Consider the following 23,782-nt stretch of genomic DNA (forward strand, 5'->3'; position numbering starts at 1 on the left):
GGGTTTGTGGCATGGTGCAGTTCAATGCTGGAAGCACATCACCTCAGACAGGTTCTGCCTTGTTTTTCATTAAAAGTGAAAAGGAGGTGCATGCTTGTACCCGTTGTGTTGCTAGAAACTCAAATGGCCATGACAATGTCATTTGGAACGCCATCAGTTCTGATTTCAAGACTGTTGGGATATGATTATATTGTCTGCTTGCTATGGAGACTGTTCCTGTGTAAAACACATTCATGTGTTACGATTCTGCAGCTATCCACACATGAGATCCCCTGCACAGCTATGAGAAATGATGTGGTTCTTAGAATGGGTATACAACACTTTGTTTTATTTAGCTGTCAATATAGTGACACAATATTTTTACAGCGGGTGGCGCTGTGGGTTAAACCACTGAGCCTAGGGCTTGCTGACCAGAAGGTTGGCAGTTCGAATCCCCGCAACGGGGTGAGCTCCCGTTGCTCGGTCCCATCTCCTGCCAACCTAGCAGTTCGAAAGCACATCAAAGTGCAAGTAGATAAATAGGTACCGCTACAGCGGGAAGGTAAACGGCGTTTCGATGTGCTGCTCTGGTTCGCCAGAAGCGGCTTTGTCATGCTGGCCACATGACCTGGAAGCTGTATGCCGGCTCCCTTGGCCAATTACGCAAGATGAGCGCCACAACCCCAGAGTCGGTCATGACTGGATCTAATGGTCAGGGGTCCCTTTACCTTTACCTTTTATATTTACATACCATCCTTCTCTCCCAACCATTTTACTCTGTGGGTTAGGATAGGCTGAGAGACTGTGGCTGGCCCAAGGTCACCCAGTGAGCTTCATGGCCATAGTCTGACACCCTAACCCTACACCACACTGGTTCATTTTGCTGCATGAGGCAAAAGAGAAGATGGCCCTCACTCCCTTTCCAGATAGACAGACAGATAGACAGACAGATCCCGCTTTTTTCCAATGAGTTTAAGGTGCTGTATATGGTTCTCGCCCTGCCTATTTTATCCTCAGAAGAATCCTATGGGACAGGTTAGCCTAAGATACTGTGGCTGGCCCAGCATCACCCAGAGATCTTCAAGGCTGAATGGGGTTTTGAACCATTATCACCGAGATCTTACTCCCAACACTCAAGACAACATTGGCTGAACGTTATAAGAAGAAATAATAGTTCAGTTATGATCACTTTGTTGTCTGACTGAATGAAATAAAAATCCATTTTTGAACTGTTGGACAGAGATGCAATAAATGCAGCAAACATATATGGTGTGTGAGGCAGCCACAGTGTTAATCACATGGTGGACACCAAAATTACTCTGCAGCACACTATCCCTGAAACATAGGGAGGCACAGAAACTGTATACAACAATAGTATTGTGTTTAGAAATATTAAGCTTGTAGAGTAATAGAGAGGAAACAATAACTTGCAAAAGGTAAATTCTACAAAGTAAATCTTGTCAGGTAAATTGCCATTTTCAAATTACTTATACATTATTTATATTCACAACAAATCCTGGAAATACATTCCTTATCCTCCTGTGTTTTGTCACATTGCCTCAAAGGTGTTACTGTCCTGATTCTCCTTTTGGCTACCTTCTGAATATGTTGCCTTCCTAACCTTCCTGGACGTGGCCTGCCTGACCTTTGTTTTAGTTCCTCTCTCCTGTAGCTGACCTTGATGACTGTCCTTGTCGACCTCAGGTCTTTTGGTTTGCTCTTCAATGTGTGACCTTCCTGACCTTGTAATGTTAAAAATAAATAAAACCACCCAGTGCGTTTCTTGAAAGCTTAGTATACCCTCACGTTTGCTACTGGAACAACAACATCATACATGTGTGATGGCCCCAACCCTTTGGAATTCCCTCCTCTTGACAGGCATTAGACAGGCATCGTCTCTGTTGCCTTTTCAGCAGCTTCTGAAGACCTTCCTCTTCCACCAGGACTTCAAAAGAGAAACCTTTCCCAATCTGCACCAGAATCATTTTTATTATTCAATTTCCTTTGGGAGGAAGGGAAGTACACCAATCAGTCAATCCCACAATAAGCAGAAGGGGATAATATAATGAGTATGATATCACACATATTAGTGAAAAAAGTTTTATAAATTGTACCACTTTAGGGTCATTTAGGACACCCCAGTACATAACAGGGCTGGTTAAAATTTGAATCCAGAGTTTATGAGTCAATGAAGGAATAATTTAACTATGGATACTATTAAACTCAAATGACAACTCTTCATTCCAGTTACCTTCAGTGGAAAGGATGTTAAATATCTTCCCAACTTTCCCATTAAATTCTATGAGACTTTGTGGATGGCAATATGCCCCTGAATGCCAATTTCTGGGAATCACAAGTTGGGAGAGTTCTTCTGAGCTCGGGTCCAACTTCTGAGATACCTACAGGCATCCAGTTGTCCACTGTGAGAACAGCATGCTGGACTAGATGAGCCATTGGCCTGATTAAGCAGGATATTATTGTGTTCTTAGGTACTTAACATCCCCAACTTTAGCTGGAAAGTGTTCTATATTAAATAAAAGATCTGTTCTTTTCACCAGTTCTATACGCTACCAGACGTCGGTACCAGAGGTCAGCAGCTGTTAGATAATACCAGAGGCCTGTAAGATCAACATCCTAGGTTTGGCACTGCACTTTGAGCTACTTTACACTTGAATCAATGCCAAGTTTCCCTCCGTATCACATTTTTCCAATCCTAATTTTGGTTCTCCACATTTTCACATCAGTTTAGATTTATTTTTTTTGAAAGAAAACTTAATGAAAATTCATCAGGATTTTAGTGCATTTCCCCCTAAAATACACATTTCTTTAAAAATGAATTTTGCCTTATAGACACATTTTTTGCACAGCTATTTCCAGAAATGTAATGCATTTTTCTCTATATATTTTTTTACTATTTTTCTCTATATGTATTTTTACTAATACATGCACATTTTACCCTAGTACATGCTTTTTTTCTACACTTTTCTTGGCTGGAGAGTTATCTTGTGAAATTCAGAGAGTGCAAATTTATTGTATTGTTCCAGAAAATGTAAACTAGGTAGGTTCACCAGTAAATTGAATTTCTTTCTTGCTCACCCGCTTGTTCCCCTTGGTAGTCAGAGTTGGCTTTTGCCTTCAGATTGCCAGATCTGTCAAGGGTGGATGTAGAATAAGGTTCCATGGAAAGAGAAACACATGCCCTCTGCTATACACTCAGGTGCCTGGCTGAGCCAGCAACATGGATGAAGAACACAGTCCTTCGTACCTGTGTGTATCTGTCAATAAATATGTACTGGTGTGTGCGCGCCTGAGTGTGTGTGCATGTGCGCAGGCTGAGATAAAAGCTACTGTTTTAGTGGCTGGATTCACTAGAAGTATATGCAATTAGGCTGACTGACAAACATCAGCATACATTATTAGATTTAAAATTCACTCCTATAATTGCTGCAGGAAATTGACTGTATCTGCAAAGCAGTCCTTGTGATACTTTGAAAATAGCATGTTTTATGTTTTCATTTGTTGCTCATAAAATGGTGTAGATCTACTTGGGGTGGGGGTGGGGATCTAAATCCCAATGCTATCAAGGCCACTTATTTCCTCATCTTAATACCTATGTGCCCAAATTTGCAAAAAAAAAAAAAAATACTCCAGTGTGAATCTAATTCATTTGTTCCTGCCAACAGAGACAGCTGAATTCTTGCAAAATTCAAATTTCTAGTCAAATTATGTTGTTTAGCCTCTCATGAATGATCTTCCTCCAGCTCTTGTTAAGTCTATTTAATTCCAATGAAAATGCTCCAAGAGAGTGGAATCAAGTCAAGCATCAAAGCTGCCACCCATATTAGAACTAGGCCAAAATGTAGCTAAAAAGTTAGGTTTTCTTAGAATTTACTTTTTTCCCCAAGCTCCCTTTGAGATGCGGAACAACTGCTGAAAATATTCAGCAGCATCGCCCCCAATTTTGCTATCTGTGAATATGGTCATGTTGTGGGTGCAATTGTGGATCCATCAAATACATTTTAATATTGTTGTAAGAAACATGGATTCCAGCCCTCCTCTTTTAGCCCATTGTTTCTTTCATTCTTTGTTGTAAACTAACAGTATAGCTAAGGAGAAACTTCCTCAGAAGACAATTTTTTGGGACTTTTCTTCCTCGCCCCCCAAGTATTGGAGAGTTTCTCCTAAATTCACTTACTGGAAATAGAGTGGAAAATTTGTGGCAGCTATTTTGACTCAGCCATATCATATCTTGATGAAGATGTGTTATCCCTATCTATCCATCCTATTCCTATTGTGTCATCTTGTGTATGCACTTACAAATTTTGCTGTAACTTCTTAAAGTGGGAAGTGTATCAGGCCTTATTTTAAGTAATTGTTCTTCTGCAACTCTGACCATCCTGTACATGCCATTGCTCAGTTGGTGGTGAAAAGGCTAAATCCATTTGGTAATTAACCAGATGCTTTTGAATTTTGGTGCTGGAGGAGACTCTTGAGAGTCCCATGGACTGCAAGAAGATCAAACCTATCCATTCTGAAGGAAATCAGCCCTGAGTGCTCACTGGAAGGACAGATCCTGAAGCTGAGGCTCCAATATTTTGGCCACCTCATGAGATGAGAAGACTCCCTGGAAAAGACCCTGATGTTGGGAAAGATGGAGGGCACAAGGAGAACGGGACGATAGAGGACGAGATGGCTGGACAGTGTTCTTGAAGCTACCAACATGAGTCTGACCAAACTGCGGGAGGCAGTGGAAGACAGGAGTGCCTGGCGTGCTCTGGTCCATGGGGTCACGAAGAGTCGGACATGACTAAACGACAACAATTAACCAGAAATGAGACTTTGGGGTCTGGGGAATAGTTGGATGAACTATTTCCTTCACATAGCTACAATTCCCAGAGTTCCCTGGAAAGAGGGATTGATTGCTAAGCCACTCTGGGAACTGTAGCCCTGTGAGGGGAATAGGGGGTCTCCTAACAACTTTCATCGCCCTCAACAAGCTACAGTAACCAGGATTCTTTAGGGGAAGGCATGACTGTTTAAGTGACATAACACCACTTTAATTGTATAGTGCAGATAGGGCCCAAGGTTAGAACCGGCTGTTTGTTCCCAGAATCATTGCATGTTGTTAAGGTACTTGATGTGAATGGCATATTTCTCTCCCTTGTGAATCTCCCTTTTGTTTTGTTTTTGTTTTTGAGATTAATCAGCATCAGACATGCCATCCCGGTAGTAGGACATCAAGGACTTAATTAAAGAGGGACTTCTGTAAGGCAACTCTTCCAAATTTGGTATCTGATCTAGCCTTGGCATCAAGAGAACAATCCTGGGTGAAAAATAAGAAGTAGTATTTATGAAGCTCCATGGTAGCCACTCTGCAAATGACAGTGATGTGAGTATGTCACAGATAAGCTGCAGAAGCTGCTATAACCCTAGTGGTATGGGCTTTAAAGCCATCTGGTACCCAAACACCTGCTTTCAAATAACACTTCAGAGTACAAAAGATGATCCGTTTGGACAGCTTCTGCACTGAGAGAGATCCCCCCACTGGAATTTTCTCCAAATGAAATAAACAATCTGGATGAAGTACGGGAAGGACTAGCCTTATCTAGGCAATAATCAAGCTGCTTCTTCACATTCAACCTGTTGATCAAAATCATCCCAAGTGAATCTGGAATTTGTAAAAGGGAACCTGGCAAGACACCAAGCTGACTCTCATGGAAATTAGAAAGTTTCTTTCCAGAAGAACTTTGGTTGCAGCAGACAGCATTGCAACCCTTTATTTTATTTTTTTCCTTCCTGAATAAATGAGCATAGGGGGTTAATTAGGAGGCTTGAAGTTCACTTGCCACTTGTCAGGAAGCTGCATGAGTTTATTGACAACCAGACTTAAATTCCAAAGCACTGTTGCAGCAGCAGCCAAATCCTCTGTTCGGTGATTATAAATGGACATCCTCAGAAAGGTGATAGCTATTCAGTCACACTTTCCAAGAAAGCTAAATTGAGTCAGAATTAATTACGGTCATATGCCTTTTTATCTGACTCAATATCTTGAATAATAACTTTGACTTCCATAAAACTTCCGTTTAAAAAACTGCATCCATTCTCCCTAATGATTGGTAACAAAGGGCACCATTCAACTGTGTTTTGCTGAGAGTACACCCGTTAAAATTAATAAACATTACTTAGGGGCATGCATTTCAATGCATCTACTTTCAGTAAAATGTAGTTGAACATCATCCAAAGTTCCATAAAGAAAGTTAAGAAGTTCACCAGGGATCCCAAAATCCCTATATTTGAAATATCTACAAGGCTTTTAGGGACGCGGGTGGCACTGTGGGTTAAACCACAGAGCCTAGGGCTTGCCGATCAGAAGGTTGGCAGTTCGAATCCCCATGACGGGGTGTCCGTTGCTCGGTCCCAGCTCCTGCCAACCTAGCAGTTCGAAAGCACGTCAAAGTGCAAGTACCGATAAATAGGTACCTATTTACCTACAGCGGGAAGGTAAACGGCATTTCCGTGTGCTGTTCTGGTTCGCTAGAAGTGGCTTTGTCATGCTGGCCACATGACCTGGAAGCTGTACGCTGGCTCCCTTGGCCAATAACGCGAGATGAGCACTGCAACCCCAGAGCCGGTCACGACTGGACATAATGGTCAGGGGTCCCTTTACCTTTACAAGGCTTTTACATTAGAAAGCATAGCTATCTTATTAGGACTCAAGAACAATATTCCTGCATTTCTAACCTGCTCTTTATTTTGGGATATTCTGGAAATGCATAATAATGAAGTGATGATATCATCATCATTATATAACAAATTTTTGTGGCTAGAATCATTCTCTGATAGGAAAGCAGAAACAACCAAACATGGTTTGTTTGTGTCATTAGAATTTGCTTGTGTCAACCCCTGACATCTTTTTAAAATGCTACTGTCAGTTTGTAGAATCTGAGGACTGATTTTTAAATATCACAGCCCCCATTTGAAGGCTGCTGAAAAGTGCTTCTGCGTGGTAGTGCAGGAGACATAATATTTGAAAGCCACTTCTCTGAATGTGTTAAGTCAGGGTTTCAAAGTTTTAATCAGCTCTGAGTGCCATGGATCTTATGGACTCTATGGAAATGTGGAACGTGGGGTGAGGATGCGTTCTAGGAAATTTGAGGCAGGGTAGCAATAGAGGAGACATTTGATTCTGTCCCCATTTAAAGGCAGACCTGCCTAATTTGTACTATCAGAAAAAAATACAGGAACCGGAACACAGCCATCATTTCACAGCTGTGCTTCTCTGAATTTTGCAGTGCAGTTCTCCACCCAAGTAATGTGTACGAAAACACATAGACTAAAGTGTGCATATCCAAGTGAAAATGACATATACAAATGAATTATATTGGAGGGAAACTACTTTGCAAAAATGTGTGTGCTAGGCAAAATTGCATATCATCATCCGTGTAGGAGGAGGAATTCGTACGAAAGTGCTGATGAATTTTCATGAGAACTTTAAACTCAAACTGATGTGCAAATGTGGAGAACCAAACTTAATATTGGAAAGATGAGAAATCAAAATGGACAGATTCACCATCTCTAGGCAGGTAAGGGTGGCTCAGGGGTCTTTTGTGTCAGGTGCATAGTCTCCATACACTTCCCCCTTTTTCTCAGATGAATTTTATACAGACTTTGCTTTCAGAGCAGTTGGTACATTGCAAAATGAAGTGCCAGTGAGTCCCAGAAAGAGAGAGAAGTCGTATTAGTTCTTGGACAAAGGTGTGTGTGTGTGTACGCGCGCAACAGCAGTAGTTGTTGCAACAGTTTGCACATGTGGCACAGGGCGCCATCTAGAAAACTCTATTGGCACCTCATAGTTCAGAGAAAGTCCTGAAAGCAAGAGCCAGAATTTGTTAGCCTGTTTCCCTCTGAAGTCAGCTCAGTTTTTAAATCTGCAAATTACCGTATTTTTTCCATCTATAAGACACCCTCATGTATAAGGACCCCCCATTTTTAATGGGGACTCAATTTTAAATAATATGGGGAGGTGGCCCAAAGTTGTTGAGCTTCTTCCTCCACGCAGCTGCAGGCAGGAAACACTCCCTAGATCGTTTCCTGCGCACAGTGGCATGGGGGAATTTGTGCTACCGCCAGCCAGCCGGTTGTGAGAGAACAACTTCCCCTGATGCCGCTGCGCATGGGAAATGATCTAGGGAGTGTTTCCTGCGCACAGCGGCATCAGGGGAGGTTGCGCTCCCACCAACCGGCTGGCTGGCAGGTGTGCTACTTCTCTCCACCCCCCCCCTTGCCACTATCCATGTATTGGACGACCCCAGTTTTTTGACACAATTTTTGAGTCAAAAAACCTTGTCTAATACATGGAAAAATGGAGTGTTATAGGCAAAATTTATGCAAATTTTTGCCATGAGTCTATAGCCCAAGTTGTTTAAGTACTCAGAAATGGCCCAGGCATGTAATAGTCTGCACTTTCTCCCACTTTGTCTCAAGACCAGTACTCTTGTTTCCTTGGAATATATCGGCGGGGGGGGGGGTAATCAATTAGACCTTACTCTAGGTTCTTTCCCACCATGCACAGTTAAGCCTATCAATGAGTGGTTAGAGGGCAGGGCAAGTTTGTTTTCTTTTTCTTTCTTTCCTTCCATTTATGTCTTGTTAAGCAAAGTATTGTTGATTGAAATTATTTATACAAAATGGTTGCCTTGTGTTAATTAATAAGACTTCATGCTTTTTGTACATTGCATATATTTCTTTCTTTAAATACAACTAAACCACTACCAAAAACTAGTGCAATGTAATTGCTGATCATGTATCTCTTTGTTCTAGACACTTTTATAAAAGAGTATGTATTATGTATGATGTGACCTTCAAATGTCATGGATGTGTTGTGCAATAAACTGTCAATATTTGTGGTTATAAGGTACTAGATGACTTTTACAATAATTGGAACAGCTATATTAAAAGCTCCGATCACTCAGCTGGTTAAAGAGAAAGACACAGGCCAGTGTCCATGAGGGACTTTCCTTCTGCCAAACTGTTAAATGGATAGTATTGTAAGGTGTTTAAGGAGGCTTTTGTTTGTTTGCTTTAAAAAGAATTTCAGGAGGGCTAGGAACATAGCTGCCAAGTTATCCCTTTTTTAAAGGGATTTTCCCTTATGCTGAATAGGCTTCCTCGCGAGAAAAGGGAAAACTTGGCAGCTATGGCTAGGAACAATAATTTTCGTTTCAGCAGGCACAATTTTCAGAACATGGTTTGTTCCTTAAGGGACTATGGTTGCGCCAACACCATGCATTTTCACACATATCAAGACCTCCCCCCCTTAAAAATAATAATCGTGGGAACTGTAGCTTCTTAAAGATGCTGGGAATTGTAGCTCTTTACCACTTAAAGAGCTACAGTTCCCAGTATTATTTAGGAGATGAAATGTGCTTTAAATGTATGGTGTATACACAGCCAAAGCTTTGTTTTTTCCTTTTTTGAATAAAAAAGTTACAAATGATTTTTTTTGCATTTTGTCGCACACCTTAAAACAAAGTGAATTGGAGAGTGGGAGAGGAAGGGTGGCATCTAGTTTCTGAATTATTATAATGTTTGTATTTTCACATACTTAAAAGAAATTGGGAGGAGCATGGGTTATCATTTGCCTTTACATCTTCCCTCCCCCCCCCCACAAACCTTCCCATGATGAACAGGAGCACAACTTCAAGTGAAGCCAGCTTACATTTTTCGTTTGGTGATACTTTCAGATCACTGTGCAGCAGAATCCAGTGTTTACAGTTCAGTCAGCTCCTGCCAACCTAGCAGTTCGAAAGCACGTCAAAATGCAAGTAGATAAATAGGAACCGCTACAGCGGGAAGGTAAATGGCATTTCTGTGTGCTGCTCTGGTTCGCCAGAAGTGGCTTTGTCATGCTGGCCACATGACCTGGAAGCTATACGCCGGCTCCCTCGGCCAATAATGCGAGATGAGCGCGCAACCCCAGAGTCGGTCACGACTGGACCTAATGGTCAGGGGTCCCTTTACCTTTACCTTTACCAAAGGGGCAAAGGCCATCACCTGCAAGTTATGTTAAAGGTCAATTGTGTATTCCAGACTTTTGGGAGACTTAAATTTTGAAAAGTCGTCTGAAACTGCTTGGCAACTTGACCATGAAACAAGCCAACAGGTTACAATTTATAATACATGTTGTCCACTTTTACTCACTTTACCTCAATTCTGTCAGTTGCACAGTGACTCATAGGATCCGACTAGAAGATCGAAGCCCAGAATGTTGCTGTAGAAGCAGCAAGTAGCTGTTGGTACTGTTTAATCTACCTTACTACCAGATCAACTTGATGCATCGGGTCTTTTTAGCCACCCCACTCCTGGAGTTTGTTCAACACAAGAGGATATCTCTTGCAAATTTCATACAATCGGTACTATTCTGGGCCATTCATGCTACTTTCCAATTCTCAGTCTTTTGACTAAGATGTAGTACAGCACCTGAAATTTGCAAAGAAGTGCTTCAGATCTAGCAAATTGCCCAAGAGAATTATGAAAAAGACTTTTTAGGCCTTTTTGGCTGCTTTCCTCCACACATTTGTGTGGGTGGGTGGATAATTTTAGTGTGCTGTTCCCAATAGTCTTGTGTGTATCGTTTCTACACTATTCCAGATCATGTGGAAGCCTGTGGGTGGACACAGAAGCTCCCAACAACAAAGGGCATGGCATCAGAGGCAGGGCCATGAGATGTGGTCCCACTTCCCCATGCACACACTAGTTTGTGGATGAGACCTTTTGAATAGGACCCTGCTGAGTTACAGTTCTGTTGCTTTAAGCTGCTTTCATTAAACAAAAATGTACTGGTGTCTGTCTGTGGATAGGAGGCTTTTTTCTTACTGATTTCTACCTGGTAGATAAGGTGGGCATCAGCTTGGAAATATATTTGCAAGGCCTGTTGCGTTAGAGTAGGGCCTTTATACATAAAGGCCAGCAGTGCAGTGAATTAGGAGGCATGAGGTATGAAAAACCCTGCCTCGTTGAGTATTTGCTATACCAGTAAATACATAACTGCATCCCTCATTCAGTAAGTCTTGCTTTCTGAGTTACGGATAAATTGTTTAGAATGTTTCCAACTTCCTTTTCCACATGCATGAGAAAACTCTTAGCTCACTTGCAGCCTGAGAGTATTGACTATGATTATTTGAGGCTTCTGTGTTGTTGCTGCTGCTCTGGGCTTTCCATGAGTGGTTTTTCTAAATAGAAAGTCCCATGCCTTCCCTTCCTTAAATCTGATGTGTTTTCAAAGCTAGTATATCTGACACACTCACTCAGAATGCACTTCTCTGAAAAGCAATGCAGTCTGGATCTTTTGTTTGCCTGTGGCATTCAAGTGACTAACAGGAAAATCTGAAGTCTATATTTTTCACTTACCAAAAGAGCATTTTCGTATAATCTTCATTTCTAATTACACAAACAGGACAGAGCTATTTTCTCCTCATTGGCAGGGCTCTGTTCCAAATCGACTCTAAAATAGCTCTTTGTTTCAACAAATTCTTTGCCGATCCATATTAATGCTTAACAGTGTAGCATGACCATACATGGTCACTTTAAAAAAGCACCCTAAATCCTTTGATAAAATAACAAAGGCAGCAAGTTGTTAAGAGGCCCAAAATGCTTGTGTCTTTTTCAGAATATTTAATATAAGGTCGCTTGTTAAGTACCAAAAGCATTAGTTATGAGCAAGTAACTCTGACTTTTAAAAAATGGAGGCGATGAAACATTTTCGATTTCAAACAGCAGCTAAAAGCACATTTTTTTGTTGTTCAATACATCCAACCAGTGTAATATGATTTTTCAAGGTTGTGTATTATCATTATAACGTTCTCATTCACTCTTGCTCCAGTGCACCCCAACACTGGTGTTTGAAGCCATGTACACATGAGGTTAGCCACAATCCATAGATAGCCTGTAGTTTCTTGAGAAATACTGCTGCATGATGCGTTTCCCCTCAAAGCAGCTTCCATACAATCTGAAAATGTAAACTATGAATAAGCTGAGGTGTGGACGTTTGAGACATTCATTGTGCATGCCCAGATGACAGCTTCATTGAGTAGGGGTTTTTTTTGGGGGGGGGGGGTTGTAGGTCCAGACAATGCACATGAGGTGAAGACATGTCTGCTCCTTCTCTGGTGTTTACAGCAACATAAAAACACTACTTAAAGTACAGAGGGGGTGGGCAGAATGAGCTCATTGCATTATAAATTGCTAATTTGTACGTAATCTAATTTGTAATTTCTACACCGGTCTTGAAAGACCTACATTGGCTCCCAGTATGTTTACGAGCACAATTAAAAGTGTTGGTGCTGACCTTTAAAGCCCTAAACAGTCTCGATCCTGTATACCTGAAGGAGCGACTCCACCCCCATTGTTCAGCCTGGACACTGAGGTCCAGTGCCAAGGGCCTTCTGGCAGTTCCCTCACTGCAAGAAGCGAAGTTACAGGGAACCAGACAGAGGGCCATCTCGGTAGTGGCGCCCACCCTGTGGAATGCCCTCCCATTGGATGTCAAAGAAATAAACAACTATCTGACATTTAGAAGACATCTGAAGGCAGCCCTGTTTAGGGAAGTGTTTAATGACTGATGTTTTAATGTATTTTAATCTTTTGTTGGAAGCCGCCCAGAGTGGTTGCGGAAAGCCGGCCAGATGGGTGGGATATAAATAAAGTATTCTTATTCTTATTCTTAGTTAACTGATAGTGTACAATATCCAGTTGTGGCAGCCTATTTGTGCAACAGACATTCTGCCAACAGGAGCCCCATTCTTAGTGTAGCAGGATTCCTGAATCCAACAAGTGTCTTGTGTTTGCAAAAGATGTTGCACAATCCCTAGCACGACTGCTGACAGTTCATGCTTTCCTGCTTATGCAGCAACGTCAGGATTCGAGTATCTTGCACAAAATTGTGTTGGATCTCACCCAGTGTCTATCCCTTAGATATTCCACACTCAATGCCAGCTTCTATCAATTATCCCTTGAGAGTCCTCAAAATCTCAAATCCCACAAGTCTTTGACCCACAAACATAGTTTTTCTACTCTGTATGTTTGTGCATGAACATTCCTAGGCTGTTGCATCCATACTTCCATAGAGCCTGATGTACTCCTACTATCCTACAGCCTGCTCCTTATAATGCCCACTGTACAAATATTACTTGGCTCCTTATATTGCCCCAGCTGCCTGTAATCCAGATCTGTCACCGAGTCTTGTGATGAGGGAACAACCAAAATATCTTGAGCTATGGGAAATGCCAAAGAAGCGTAATGAGAGTCTTCTACCTCAATGCAGGGACATCCCCACACAATACCACATTAGGGGCCCAATTTAGTATAAATATGAATTCATTTCAAGTATAGTACAGTCTAATCTGCTCAATTCTATTTGCTTCCTGTGTTCTGACTATAGTTGCAAGACCACTGAAGAATTTCGTTTGTTTGCTTTTGTGTGCTTCATTTACATTTTGAATGTGCAGCGCTTCCCCTTTATTCCTTACCTTGTTTGAGGGCAGGGAGTGTTTAATAAACTAATCAATAGTCTTTTCTCTAGTGCCCATTACATCAGACCTGCCCAACTGGTGATCAACCAAGCCAAATATGGCTCACCATTTCTGTGTGGTGAATGGACTTGGGGGGGGGGGAGAGAGAAGAAGGGGCTGTTACCAAAACAGTTGTCTATATTCAGCTTCACTGTTTGCAGATCATGCTGGTCTACCCTATATGGAAAAAAAACCTATGAAATAATGATTTAACATTTTAAAGAGTTGAGGTTTAGAAGATCAAATGAACATTTCAAATATCCCTGTCCTTCTGCACTGATGCAGCAGTAAGTTCTTTGGAAGCATTCAAGGAAGCTCCTGGAAGGAATGGAAAGGCCTTGAGACACCTCAGTTGCTAATCTAATACTAGTTGCTTTGTATGTTTTTGTTTGTATGATTGTCTGTTCATACTTTAAACATATTTCACAGAGGCTTTAAACACCCCTGTGCTGATACATGGATATTTACTGGGAATAGCTCACCCTGTTAGTAAGGGTATTTAAAATTGCTGCCTGAATTACTTAAATAAGAGTGCAATCCTATACCTGCTTATTCAGAAGTATGTCCCACTGTGTTCCTTGGGGGCTTACTTCCTTGTAGCTGTGTTTAGAATTGCAACACAAATCATCACCATCAACAACAACAATATCAACATCATTATCTTATTTGTATTGTATGCCACATTTCTGTACTTAGAACCATGCTCAAAGCAGCTTACAACATGAAATGATTTACATAATTACAAAAGTAGTCATAAACAATAAATGAAGCACATCATAAATAAATAGAATATTGGGAGTGAAAGTCCCGAGTTCTGTGGAAAGAGAATGATGAAAAGTTTCAAACCTGTAGTTTTCATTGACCATGTAGAGCTATTCATTCAGGTAGCTGCAACTTCCAGCAATTTAGAGAAGGGGGTGTATTTGTGTGAAAGAGAGAGAGAGAGAGAGAGAGAGAGAGAGAGAGAGAGAGAGAGAGAGAGGCCAAAAGAATGCCCTCAACACAGCTTTAAAACCTCATGAATGTGCTCTCTGTGGGAAGAAAAAGTCCTTATAGGTATGGCCCTACTGGAGGAGCTATCTACTGTATGTCTACTTAAATCTAAAGGACAACTCTTCAGACCACCCACACGTTGCACTGCCTTGTTGTTTTCAGTTTGCTTTTTTGGAGGGATTAGTGATAAACTCCACAGCCTTCTAGCTTCACCAAAAGAAGAAGAAGAAGAGGGAGGGGGAGAAATCAGTTTTGCGTAAAGTGAAAATTAGTCTCTTAAATCTGCAAAGCGAGCTGTTTATCTTACAAATTTGTTCTTTTTTTTATTGGGCCACACATACCCTAGATAGAAAGATAAAAGAGAAATGTCTAACAAGCTGTCATTAAGAATGACATCTAGCAAAACATAACTAGTACTTTTATTCTGTAAATTCATCATGAGTGAGTGCTTGTTAGCTTTAGCTATCTGTTGATATGGGGTGTCCGCCTTTTTTGCACACTGTTTATCACAACCTATATATATATATATATATATATATATATATATATATATATATATAGAGAGAGAGAGAGAGAGAGAGAGAGAGAGAGAGAGAGAGAGAGAGAGAGAGCCTTCACACAGGCACATATATGCTTCCTATATCTCAGTTTTGCATCTCAGTTTAATTTTCTCTCTCTAGAATTCCATATGTAATACTGTGTAAATACTGTGACAATTAGAAGTCCTTGAGGAATTGAGAAATATAAAATAGCCTCTCTCCATGTCTGCTTGAAAGACCACATAGATTCTGCATTATGTTACTCTTAAATCCTGTGAATAATTAAAAATGTCTGTTGCTAGCTTTCTAACATATACTTTGTGTTATAACTGGCTAGCATTTCAAGCAGAACACTCAGAGAATCTTAATCAGCCATATATTTATTTTATTAACTTGTTCACTGTTATCTTAAAAAACAAACCTAAACTTATTCTTGTTCAGCTAAAGTTCATGACTATCTGTGATTCCTTCAGTAGGTGTTTTAATCACATGACATAACTGGAAAGACATTTGTTTCCATTTTAATTTGTTATTTAAGAAACCTATCCATTAAGTCCACATAAGTATGCCTTTAATGTATTTCTAGTTACTAATTCTCTCTCTGGTTCAAGCCAGAGGTTCCACTCCCCACCCCCACCCCCACCCCCTTCATGCCTTGACTCATTCCTGTCATTTGGTGTCACTCTAAATACATCTTCAATTAGGAATTCAGTTCACATTTAATGGGGAGCCCACCCAGTTCACACTCTCCGAAACAAAATGCGAAATGCAGTACAGCTGTCCTTCGAAATGTGCACTTCTCTGAATTTTGCAATGCAGTTCTCCACCAAAGTGATTTGTGCAAAAATGCATGGACTAGGGTCAAGTATGCATGTAAATCCACAGATTAGTGCAAACAGCATACACAAATGCTTTATTCGAGGGTAAGTTGTGTTGCAGATATGTGTATATATTAGGAGAGATTCACACTAAAATGCTGGTGAATTTTCACAAGGACTTCAGAAAGAATGCAAATAATTATAGCAACCATTCTTCTCCTGGTGCTGTACTGAGGACCCAGAAAGGCAGAGCTGGGAGAGAACAAGTCCTCCCAGCTCTCTTGACCCAGGTCTCAGGAATGCAAAGCAAGTTGGCCTCCTCACCTATGATTAAATCATAGATAATCTTTTATTTTGACTCAACCTGGAATTTAGGAACAGACCTGTGGACAAACTGGTTAAGCCTACAAGGAACCTTTCAGAAAACAAAACCCAGAAGAGTGAAAAGGCACATAATGTCTAACTGCTCTTCTCTTCAACCTACCTAAAAAAAAAAAAAAACACCTTCCTCATCCCACCTCTTCCTGGGTAATAGGGACTCTCCACTCTCTTCTAGGCTATTTGATGAATTTCCTATTCCTAACATTGCCAATGAAAAGCGATGCAATAGAAAGCCTTCACAGTCCCAGCTGAAAACAAACACAAAAGAAAACTTTGCATATCCACAACTGAAATATATATAAAAAACCCACCTGCAGCCAAAGCACACTGCTCTCACCCCCTTCTCTTCTTCAGGGCCTGTCACATATTCCTGAACACAGAGGTGAGAAAATCACCACCAGCACACCAGCGTTTTCAGAAGAAAAGACACTTCTTAGCGTTCTCCTATCCCATTTTCAGAATGAGATGAATTAATTCAGACACAGCTGAAAATTCAGTGGAAAGAAGAGGGAAAGGGCCCCCAACCCTGTGTGGGGTATCTATCTCTGGAGGCTAGGGGGGGAATCCATTTGGGATATTCCCATTGCCACAGTGAGGTTTTTATTCAGGCTTAAGTGTCCAGGTAAATTGCCATGGACATTCTCTGGGTTTATGAAGACAACTCCCGTCATAGAAGGTGAGCTGGATCATTGATCCAACCAACTCCGTATTGTCTACTCTATGGATGAGTAACTATGGTTGTCCTGATGTTGTTGGATGCCAACTCCCCTTAGCTCAGACAATGGTCAGGAATGATGGGAGTTGTAGTCCCAAAGGCTAACCACCACTGGTCTACACAGACTAGCAGCCAGCTTCCAAGTTTTGAGGCCAGAATCTTTACCAACCCTACCATGGAGATCATGGTGGTTCAGCCAAGGACTTCTGCATGCACGTGGATGGCCACTGAGCTGTATTCAATAGTCTGCGATATGACCTGGTTTTGGTTTCCTTTTCATGCTCCTTTCAGCCTCAGCCAGTCTCGGGCCTTGATCATTTAATTTTCTGAAGTCTTATGATGGCGGACCAGGACCTGGGAGACCTGGGTTCAAACCCCTACTCGGCCATAAAGCTCATTGAATGACCTTGGGCCAGTCACTGCCTCTCAGTCTTGCCTACTTCACAAGGTTGTTTGGGGGAATTAAATGAGATGGGTGGAGCCATGTACACAACATTTAGCTCCTTAGAGAAAAAGGTGGCATATAAATGCAATAAATAAATCATTGGGAAATCAACTGCTTTGTACTGGACAAAATTCTCACCTTCGCAACCCAGGAATCATCTGTCTCCACCTGTGTGATATAATAGTGACAGCATTCTCATAGAGAGCTATAACTTGCTATGGTTTGTGGGCAGCCGCAAGTGTAATTTCAAACAATTAGAACAAACATTGGGTGCAATTATTTCTTGAGTACCTTTAAGTCTCCTTGATTTCACCGTGAGAGATTTACGCTTGTGCTTACTCTCTTTTTTAAAAAAACCAAAAAACACAATCCCTTTTAATGAATTGCGAATGTAGAATTCCTCCATCTCCTTGACATTATATCTATTATCATTAGTAGTAGTAATAATTATAATAGTCTTCTCAGCACTGAAAACTTTCAACAGGGACTTCTATTTTGTTCTGTATATCTTTGCATATTGATTAACAATGAACCAAATTCAATGCAGGAAAAAAATCTTTAAAAAACAAAACTTTTTTTAGGATGAGAAAGTACTTAATAGGAATGAAGCAAAAGAAGAAATCAAACCAGCTGCTGACACAGCTGTTTCTTTTCTTGTCTAATTCAGTTCAGTATAAAGGTACCATATGCTGCTTAAAACGACGATGGGGAAGATGAAATAATTTAAGAGAATAACAAGAAAATACATGAATTGTCAGCATTCTGTCAGATTTAAAGAATGAAACAGACAGGTGTAGTATTGACATGTTTAGCTTTGTGTTGTGTTAGCAGTTTGAGTGAGAACAACTCCTTGACATGTGCTGAAATGATGTGAGAACGCTCTCTATATTTCAGATATCGGCGACGAAGCTGGGAGATCTGCTGGAGTCCAGCAACCGGCTTTGCTGAGAGACAGGAGCCTCGGGTCTGCTATGAAGGACTGCCCTTACTGTGGGAAAACTTTCAGGACATCACACCACTTAAAAGTTCACTTGAGGATACATACAGGTGAGATCTCCCTGTAGCATAGTGGGTGTTTTATAGAGGAGAAACTAATGCACATATGGTGTTGTATTGATGTGTGGTTGCTATGAAACTGAACTGTGAACCGAGAAATCCCCAGTTCAGTTCTCACCTGCCATGTATTCAGTACAAGCAAGAACCCAGAATGTCACCAACACCCCTGGCATTCTGGGAGTGACAGCATGGATCTACCTTTGGATTGTTAGGATTGTCAAAATAATGGTGTGAAGCACTCTGCATTTCTCAAAGAGTGCTGAGCCAAATCGTCAGGAGATTAGATTTTCACCCTGAGCTTCCCGTGCTCAGAAAAGGATAGTCTTGTGTTGAACAGTTAACAATATCAAATGGGTTTCTTTGTACATTTCCTGGGCCCTAATGAGAGCACAGACTTGTGCAAAGGTGCCCAAAGGCTGTTTTTTACAAAATAGTTTTTGCTCCAGGAAACTCTGTAGCCGTGAGCTATCCCACAGGGCACAGCTCAGGGAAGCTCCTAGCGAATTAGCTCAGAGACTGCACAGTTCCCTGGAGTCTCCAAGCCAGCTTTTCACACACTTCCTTCTAGTGTCAAAGACTTGGATGGGAAAATGGGCAAATTTTTATAATGTATTACTGCAACATTAATGAAAGCAAGAATGAAATTAAAAAGGTGGTTTGGTCTCAGCTCTAGAAATGCTATACAAATGCTATACAGTGTTTACCATGAATAAAGAACGCCTAGTTTGGGCTTTCTTAATAAAAACAAAAACCATATTTATTTCATTTATAAAACTTCTATACTGCTATTCTGTTTGGAAAACATACAGAGCAGTGTGCAATAATAGCAAAAATGTTTACATTTGAGAACACACACATGCAAGGCATTAAATGTGTAAGGCAAAAATACTCAAGGCAAGAAAAATTACCAAGGAATAGCTCCAAGGCATTCAAAGCTGCTGGTTGCCTATTCCCAAAGAAAAGTAGTCTGCTGCACTTTGCCATGTTTTCCACAATTTTCAGAGTTCCTTGTCTGGGTATGATGTGCAGTCATCCAGAGCCATCTTAGGGCACCTGTTTCCTAGGTCAAAAAGAAGTGCTTTTAATATGATGATTTCAGGTCTGACTCAGCCCTAACTTTATGGGTGTCAGAATTACATATCCCAGTTCCATAGTGCTCCAGTGTTATTAGTTAATAAGCACCCAGGAAACACAAGGAAACACATAACAAACTGCCAAGAAGATTATTTGTTACATTTGTCAGTGACTTTATACAAGGAAAAATTCTCAAAGCCATTTGATAAGTTAAAACACAACAGATAAAAGCAATTTAAAACCAGAAAAATATATAGCATGTAACAAAATGAACCATAAAAAATACACAGAACTCTCCTCTAGTAACTCTCCTCCTTGCCTATTAATAAGGCAAACATGGAAAGACGATTCCACAGACTTGATGGTGGGGGAACCATTGAAAATGTGTAGCCACTCTCCGCACATAGCTGTCAAATTTTCCCTTTTCTCGCGAGGAAGCCTATTCAGTATAAGGGAATTTCCCTTAAATAGGGGGGAGAACTTGACAGCTACGGTATGCCTCCGCATCTCAATCTGAATACATGGAGAAGTACCTCTGATAAGGATTGCAGGGCCCAGGCTGGTCCAGATGAGTAAAATCTGTCCTTGAGGTATTGCAGTCCTGAGCATTATAGGGTTTTAAAGGTCAAAATTATCCCCAAAAACTTGTCCCTGGAAACTTTCTCTCCTTCGCATGTCTCAGGATGCTGAGAAAAAGCTATTGGTAGAAATTGAGACAGGATTTCTTTTTTCCAGTGGTTCATTGCACCACACAGTGACACAGTTACTTCCTACAGCACTGTCACATCAGCACAAAAAGTGGTGGGGTCTGCGTAGGAAGTAAGCATGTCTAACTACATGGGTTTTTTTTCATGTAGGAAACCATGACTGCAGCAGCTTCCATGCTATGAGTATTAAATAAGGCCTCCGTGTTGATACTTTGGAAAAGCTTGCATAGCAAGAAAGCCAGAAATGATTTATTTAAATTCTCAAAGTACTGCCCACCTCTGTAGCTTCTCTAAAAATGTAACAAAATTGTAGACAGCTTGGCTTTGGAGGAAGTATGGTGATGAGCTGAAACATATAATGCAGAATAAACCCCAAAGCGTTTATTAGAGATACACTAGTATAGTTGAAAAATACATGTGCGAAATACATGGAAGTCGTGTGTTTAGGTGTATGAGTTATTTGACGTGATATAGATGTCTGAGGTCAGAACGTGAAATTGATTGGCAGTTGATGCAGAGCAGCCAGTGATGCTGAAGGCTTGCAAGCTGTTAAACAATAAATCTTAATCAGAAAGGACAGAATAAATGTTTAATCCAAGATTCATGGATGGAAATTACTTCCACAAAAGGGCCGATGGCTGCTTATTTAGCCTTTGACGCTGATTAGGCAAATTCATGGTGGATGGGTCTCTGAACTTTTAGCTCTTAAGTTAAATAGAACATCTAGGTGCCCTGCTTGCAAACTTCTAGGGTCATCTTGTTGGGCAATGTGTGAAAGAGGATGATGGACCTTTGGCCAGATATGGACCTTTGGTCTGATCCAGCAGGGATCTTATGAACTTTTTTATTGTCTTCTCATTCCTCCCTAAATAAACTCCTGCTTTTGATGTGTGTATGTATGGAAATCCATGGAAGGTGAGAGCTTCAGAGCCATAAACCTGGTGTGATCTCTAAGCAAGATTTCTTAGAGACTTAAAAAATTCAGAATGCCTTTTGTTTTGTGGTCGGCTACAACACCATGTTGCATTTGCATACCAAGAGGTCAATGGAAGTGTTACTGAACTCAGTAAGGCCTATGCCCAAGTCTTACAGGATTGCACTGTAAGTCCCTTCAATTAAAATCAATTGAACTTTTAAGAGTAATTAATTTTAGAAGGGCCATGTTCTCTCTGTACTTGTGCTAATGGAAAATCATGAATATCCATCAAGCAATTAATTACCTGAAAAAGTAATCCAAAGATTCACTTAAAACTCATTTAATACAATATATAAATATTTGATAATACTTTAATACTTAGGTCTAAAACAAGTGTTACTGGGGGTGGTGGGTTGGAGGGGAAAACCCTACATTTATTTATTCTTTGCATATATCTATACTCTTATTAGGTGGTCACTTTTTTTGTTTAATACACATCACTGATTGTTATTTCAGAACCTGTCCCTTTCAATTTATGGGAAATAAACATGTTTTATTATCTATAAAAATAATGCCCTAAAATTTACTAAGAAAATTATCCTGTGAAGAAAACCTGCTATTAAAAATAAGACAGTGAATTCACAGAGGCATTATACAGTCTATGCAAACAACATTTGCAAAGTATTTTAAAAGAACAACAATATTAAAATAGATAAAGATCAATTTCCATTAAGTAAAGAACAAAGTATTATAAAATAATAACAATAATATGTTGAAATGGAATGCAAGTCTTGCATGTTATAAATTTCCATGATAAACAATGTAATATCACCAATTACAAGGGTTATTAGAATTTAAAAAAACAACTTCTTATGTTCTTTGATAGAATTGGTACCAGTTCTTAAACAAATGCCATATCGGTTAGGTTAGTTATTCTGGGTAAGAGTTTCTCAATTTTTTTGCAGTGCTTTAACTTCATTAAAAGCCTGCCGTGCTTAAAACCAACATTTTGCTGTGTTTGGACACTGCATTAACTCAGCTGTTATTGGATTTCTCAGCACCTGATGGTTAGAAAACAATTCGGCACTAATCAGTTTCCCAAGAATACCTGAGTGTTTGCAGGCCCATGACTTGAATGACTCCATCCTTATCCCAAATTCATAGGTAAGGCTGAAATATTCAACACTGGTCAGCAGCAGAAAGGACAGGTCCTCCATAAACCCTGCAGAAAAACTTCTGCATTTAGATAACTCAGCCTGCTCCTTTGTGCCTTAGGTAGCAATTCATGGCTCTTACTACTGGAGAGGTCTCCCTCTTCTGCCTGAGGACAAAGTGCCTTCAAAACAGCAGTGTAATAGTTCTTTTAAGCAGTGACACCTGGCGAGCCCTTCATTGCGCGGCCAGGCAGAGTCCCCCAAAGCCCCCAGGCAGCCCCCGAGCGGAATGCTGACACAAGACCACATTCAATGGGATTAAAATTGGCCACAACTTTATTAAAATTCAGATGTAGGGAGACCTTGGCTCAAGCATTGGGTGTATACCCTTCCCAGCCCCCAGCTGGGGATCTGGGTAATTATAGGGTTATCCAGCATGTGTAGGGGTTGGGCTAGCTCTGGAGAACATATGTTCAAGCAGATAGCCCATTGCCCCCCCTCGATCACAGCCGCTGGAGGGGGAGGGCAATGACAGCCTATTGTGTATGGTCAATGCCTCCCCCCAGCCCCATTTACAGGAACCCTGTTATTGCCACCACAATGGGGGCGGGGGGTCACCACCCCCACGTCCCCCCATTTATGTAGATGACTAAAGGATTCCGCCCAAGGCCTGCACCCACCAAAGTTGTGATGAATTGCTATGGGAAAGGTGAAACCTGCCAATGCAGGGAATTTCCTTGCCGGCTCTTCAACAGCAGCCTTGTCGTAGCAGCGCCTGCATGCGTGTGCGCCTGTGGAAGAAAATAACCTGTAATGCAATCATTAATTCTTGGGAGTGGAGGGTGGGAAAGCTCTGGAGCCATTGACTGGTTCTCGGGAATGACTCTGCTCCAGCCGTGTGCACAGTAAGGTTACCTCCTCCTACCTGGCCAATCCCCCCGGCAACGCCTCCCCCGAGCTGGATTGGCAGGTAACTGCGTGGGTGGAGTCCACCAGTATCCAGCCCAGGATGACAGCGCCGGCCTCCGAACTTCCAGGGCTGCCTCAGGGATCCCAGGGGGCTGCGCACGACCATGCAAAATGTGCCTCCCCTCTTATGTGGGGAACGGTCATTCTTGCATGCTAGGAGCTCTTTTCATCACAGGATTCCCTCTGTGTGACATTTCTATGCAGTCTTATTTTTTGACCTGCCACTGTAGTAGCCCCAGAAAGCCTTATAATATCCACCTGCCCTCATCTGTTCCCACCTGCAGATGTAGTACTGGCCAGCTGACCTTTGGTGATGCAACTCTTTCCCTTTGGGTTTTTCTCCTGCTATCCCCCTGACCGCCATATTGCTGCTGTTTCCTGTAATTCCCCCCTGCTTCTTTGAAGTTAATGGGCTATGCAACATTAAACTGAAAGGAAACTATGGGATACATTATGAATTAAGTTATG

At 41.1% G+C, this 23,782-nt stretch overlaps 1 protein-coding gene across 3 annotated transcripts in view; it reads left to right on the forward strand.

The window, feature by feature from the left end:
• The window catches only part of ZNF536 (zinc finger protein 536), a 378,399-nt gene that overhangs the window by 262,361 nt on the left and 92,256 nt on the right, over positions 1-23,782 (forward strand). For all 3 annotated transcript variants that reach the window (XM_035119162.2, XM_035119159.2, XM_060276095.1), the window contains exon 5: positions 18,333-18,485. In XM_035119162.2, coding sequence (XP_034975053.2) covers positions 18,333-18,485 — 153 coding nt within the window. The remainder of the gene's footprint in view (positions 1-18,332; positions 18,486-23,782) is intronic.

This window comes from Zootoca vivipara, chromosome 6 (genome assembly GCF_963506605.1).
Source record: "Zootoca vivipara chromosome 6, rZooViv1.1, whole genome shotgun sequence".
Classification (NCBI taxonomy): domain Eukaryota; kingdom Metazoa; phylum Chordata; class Lepidosauria; order Squamata; family Lacertidae; genus Zootoca; species Zootoca vivipara.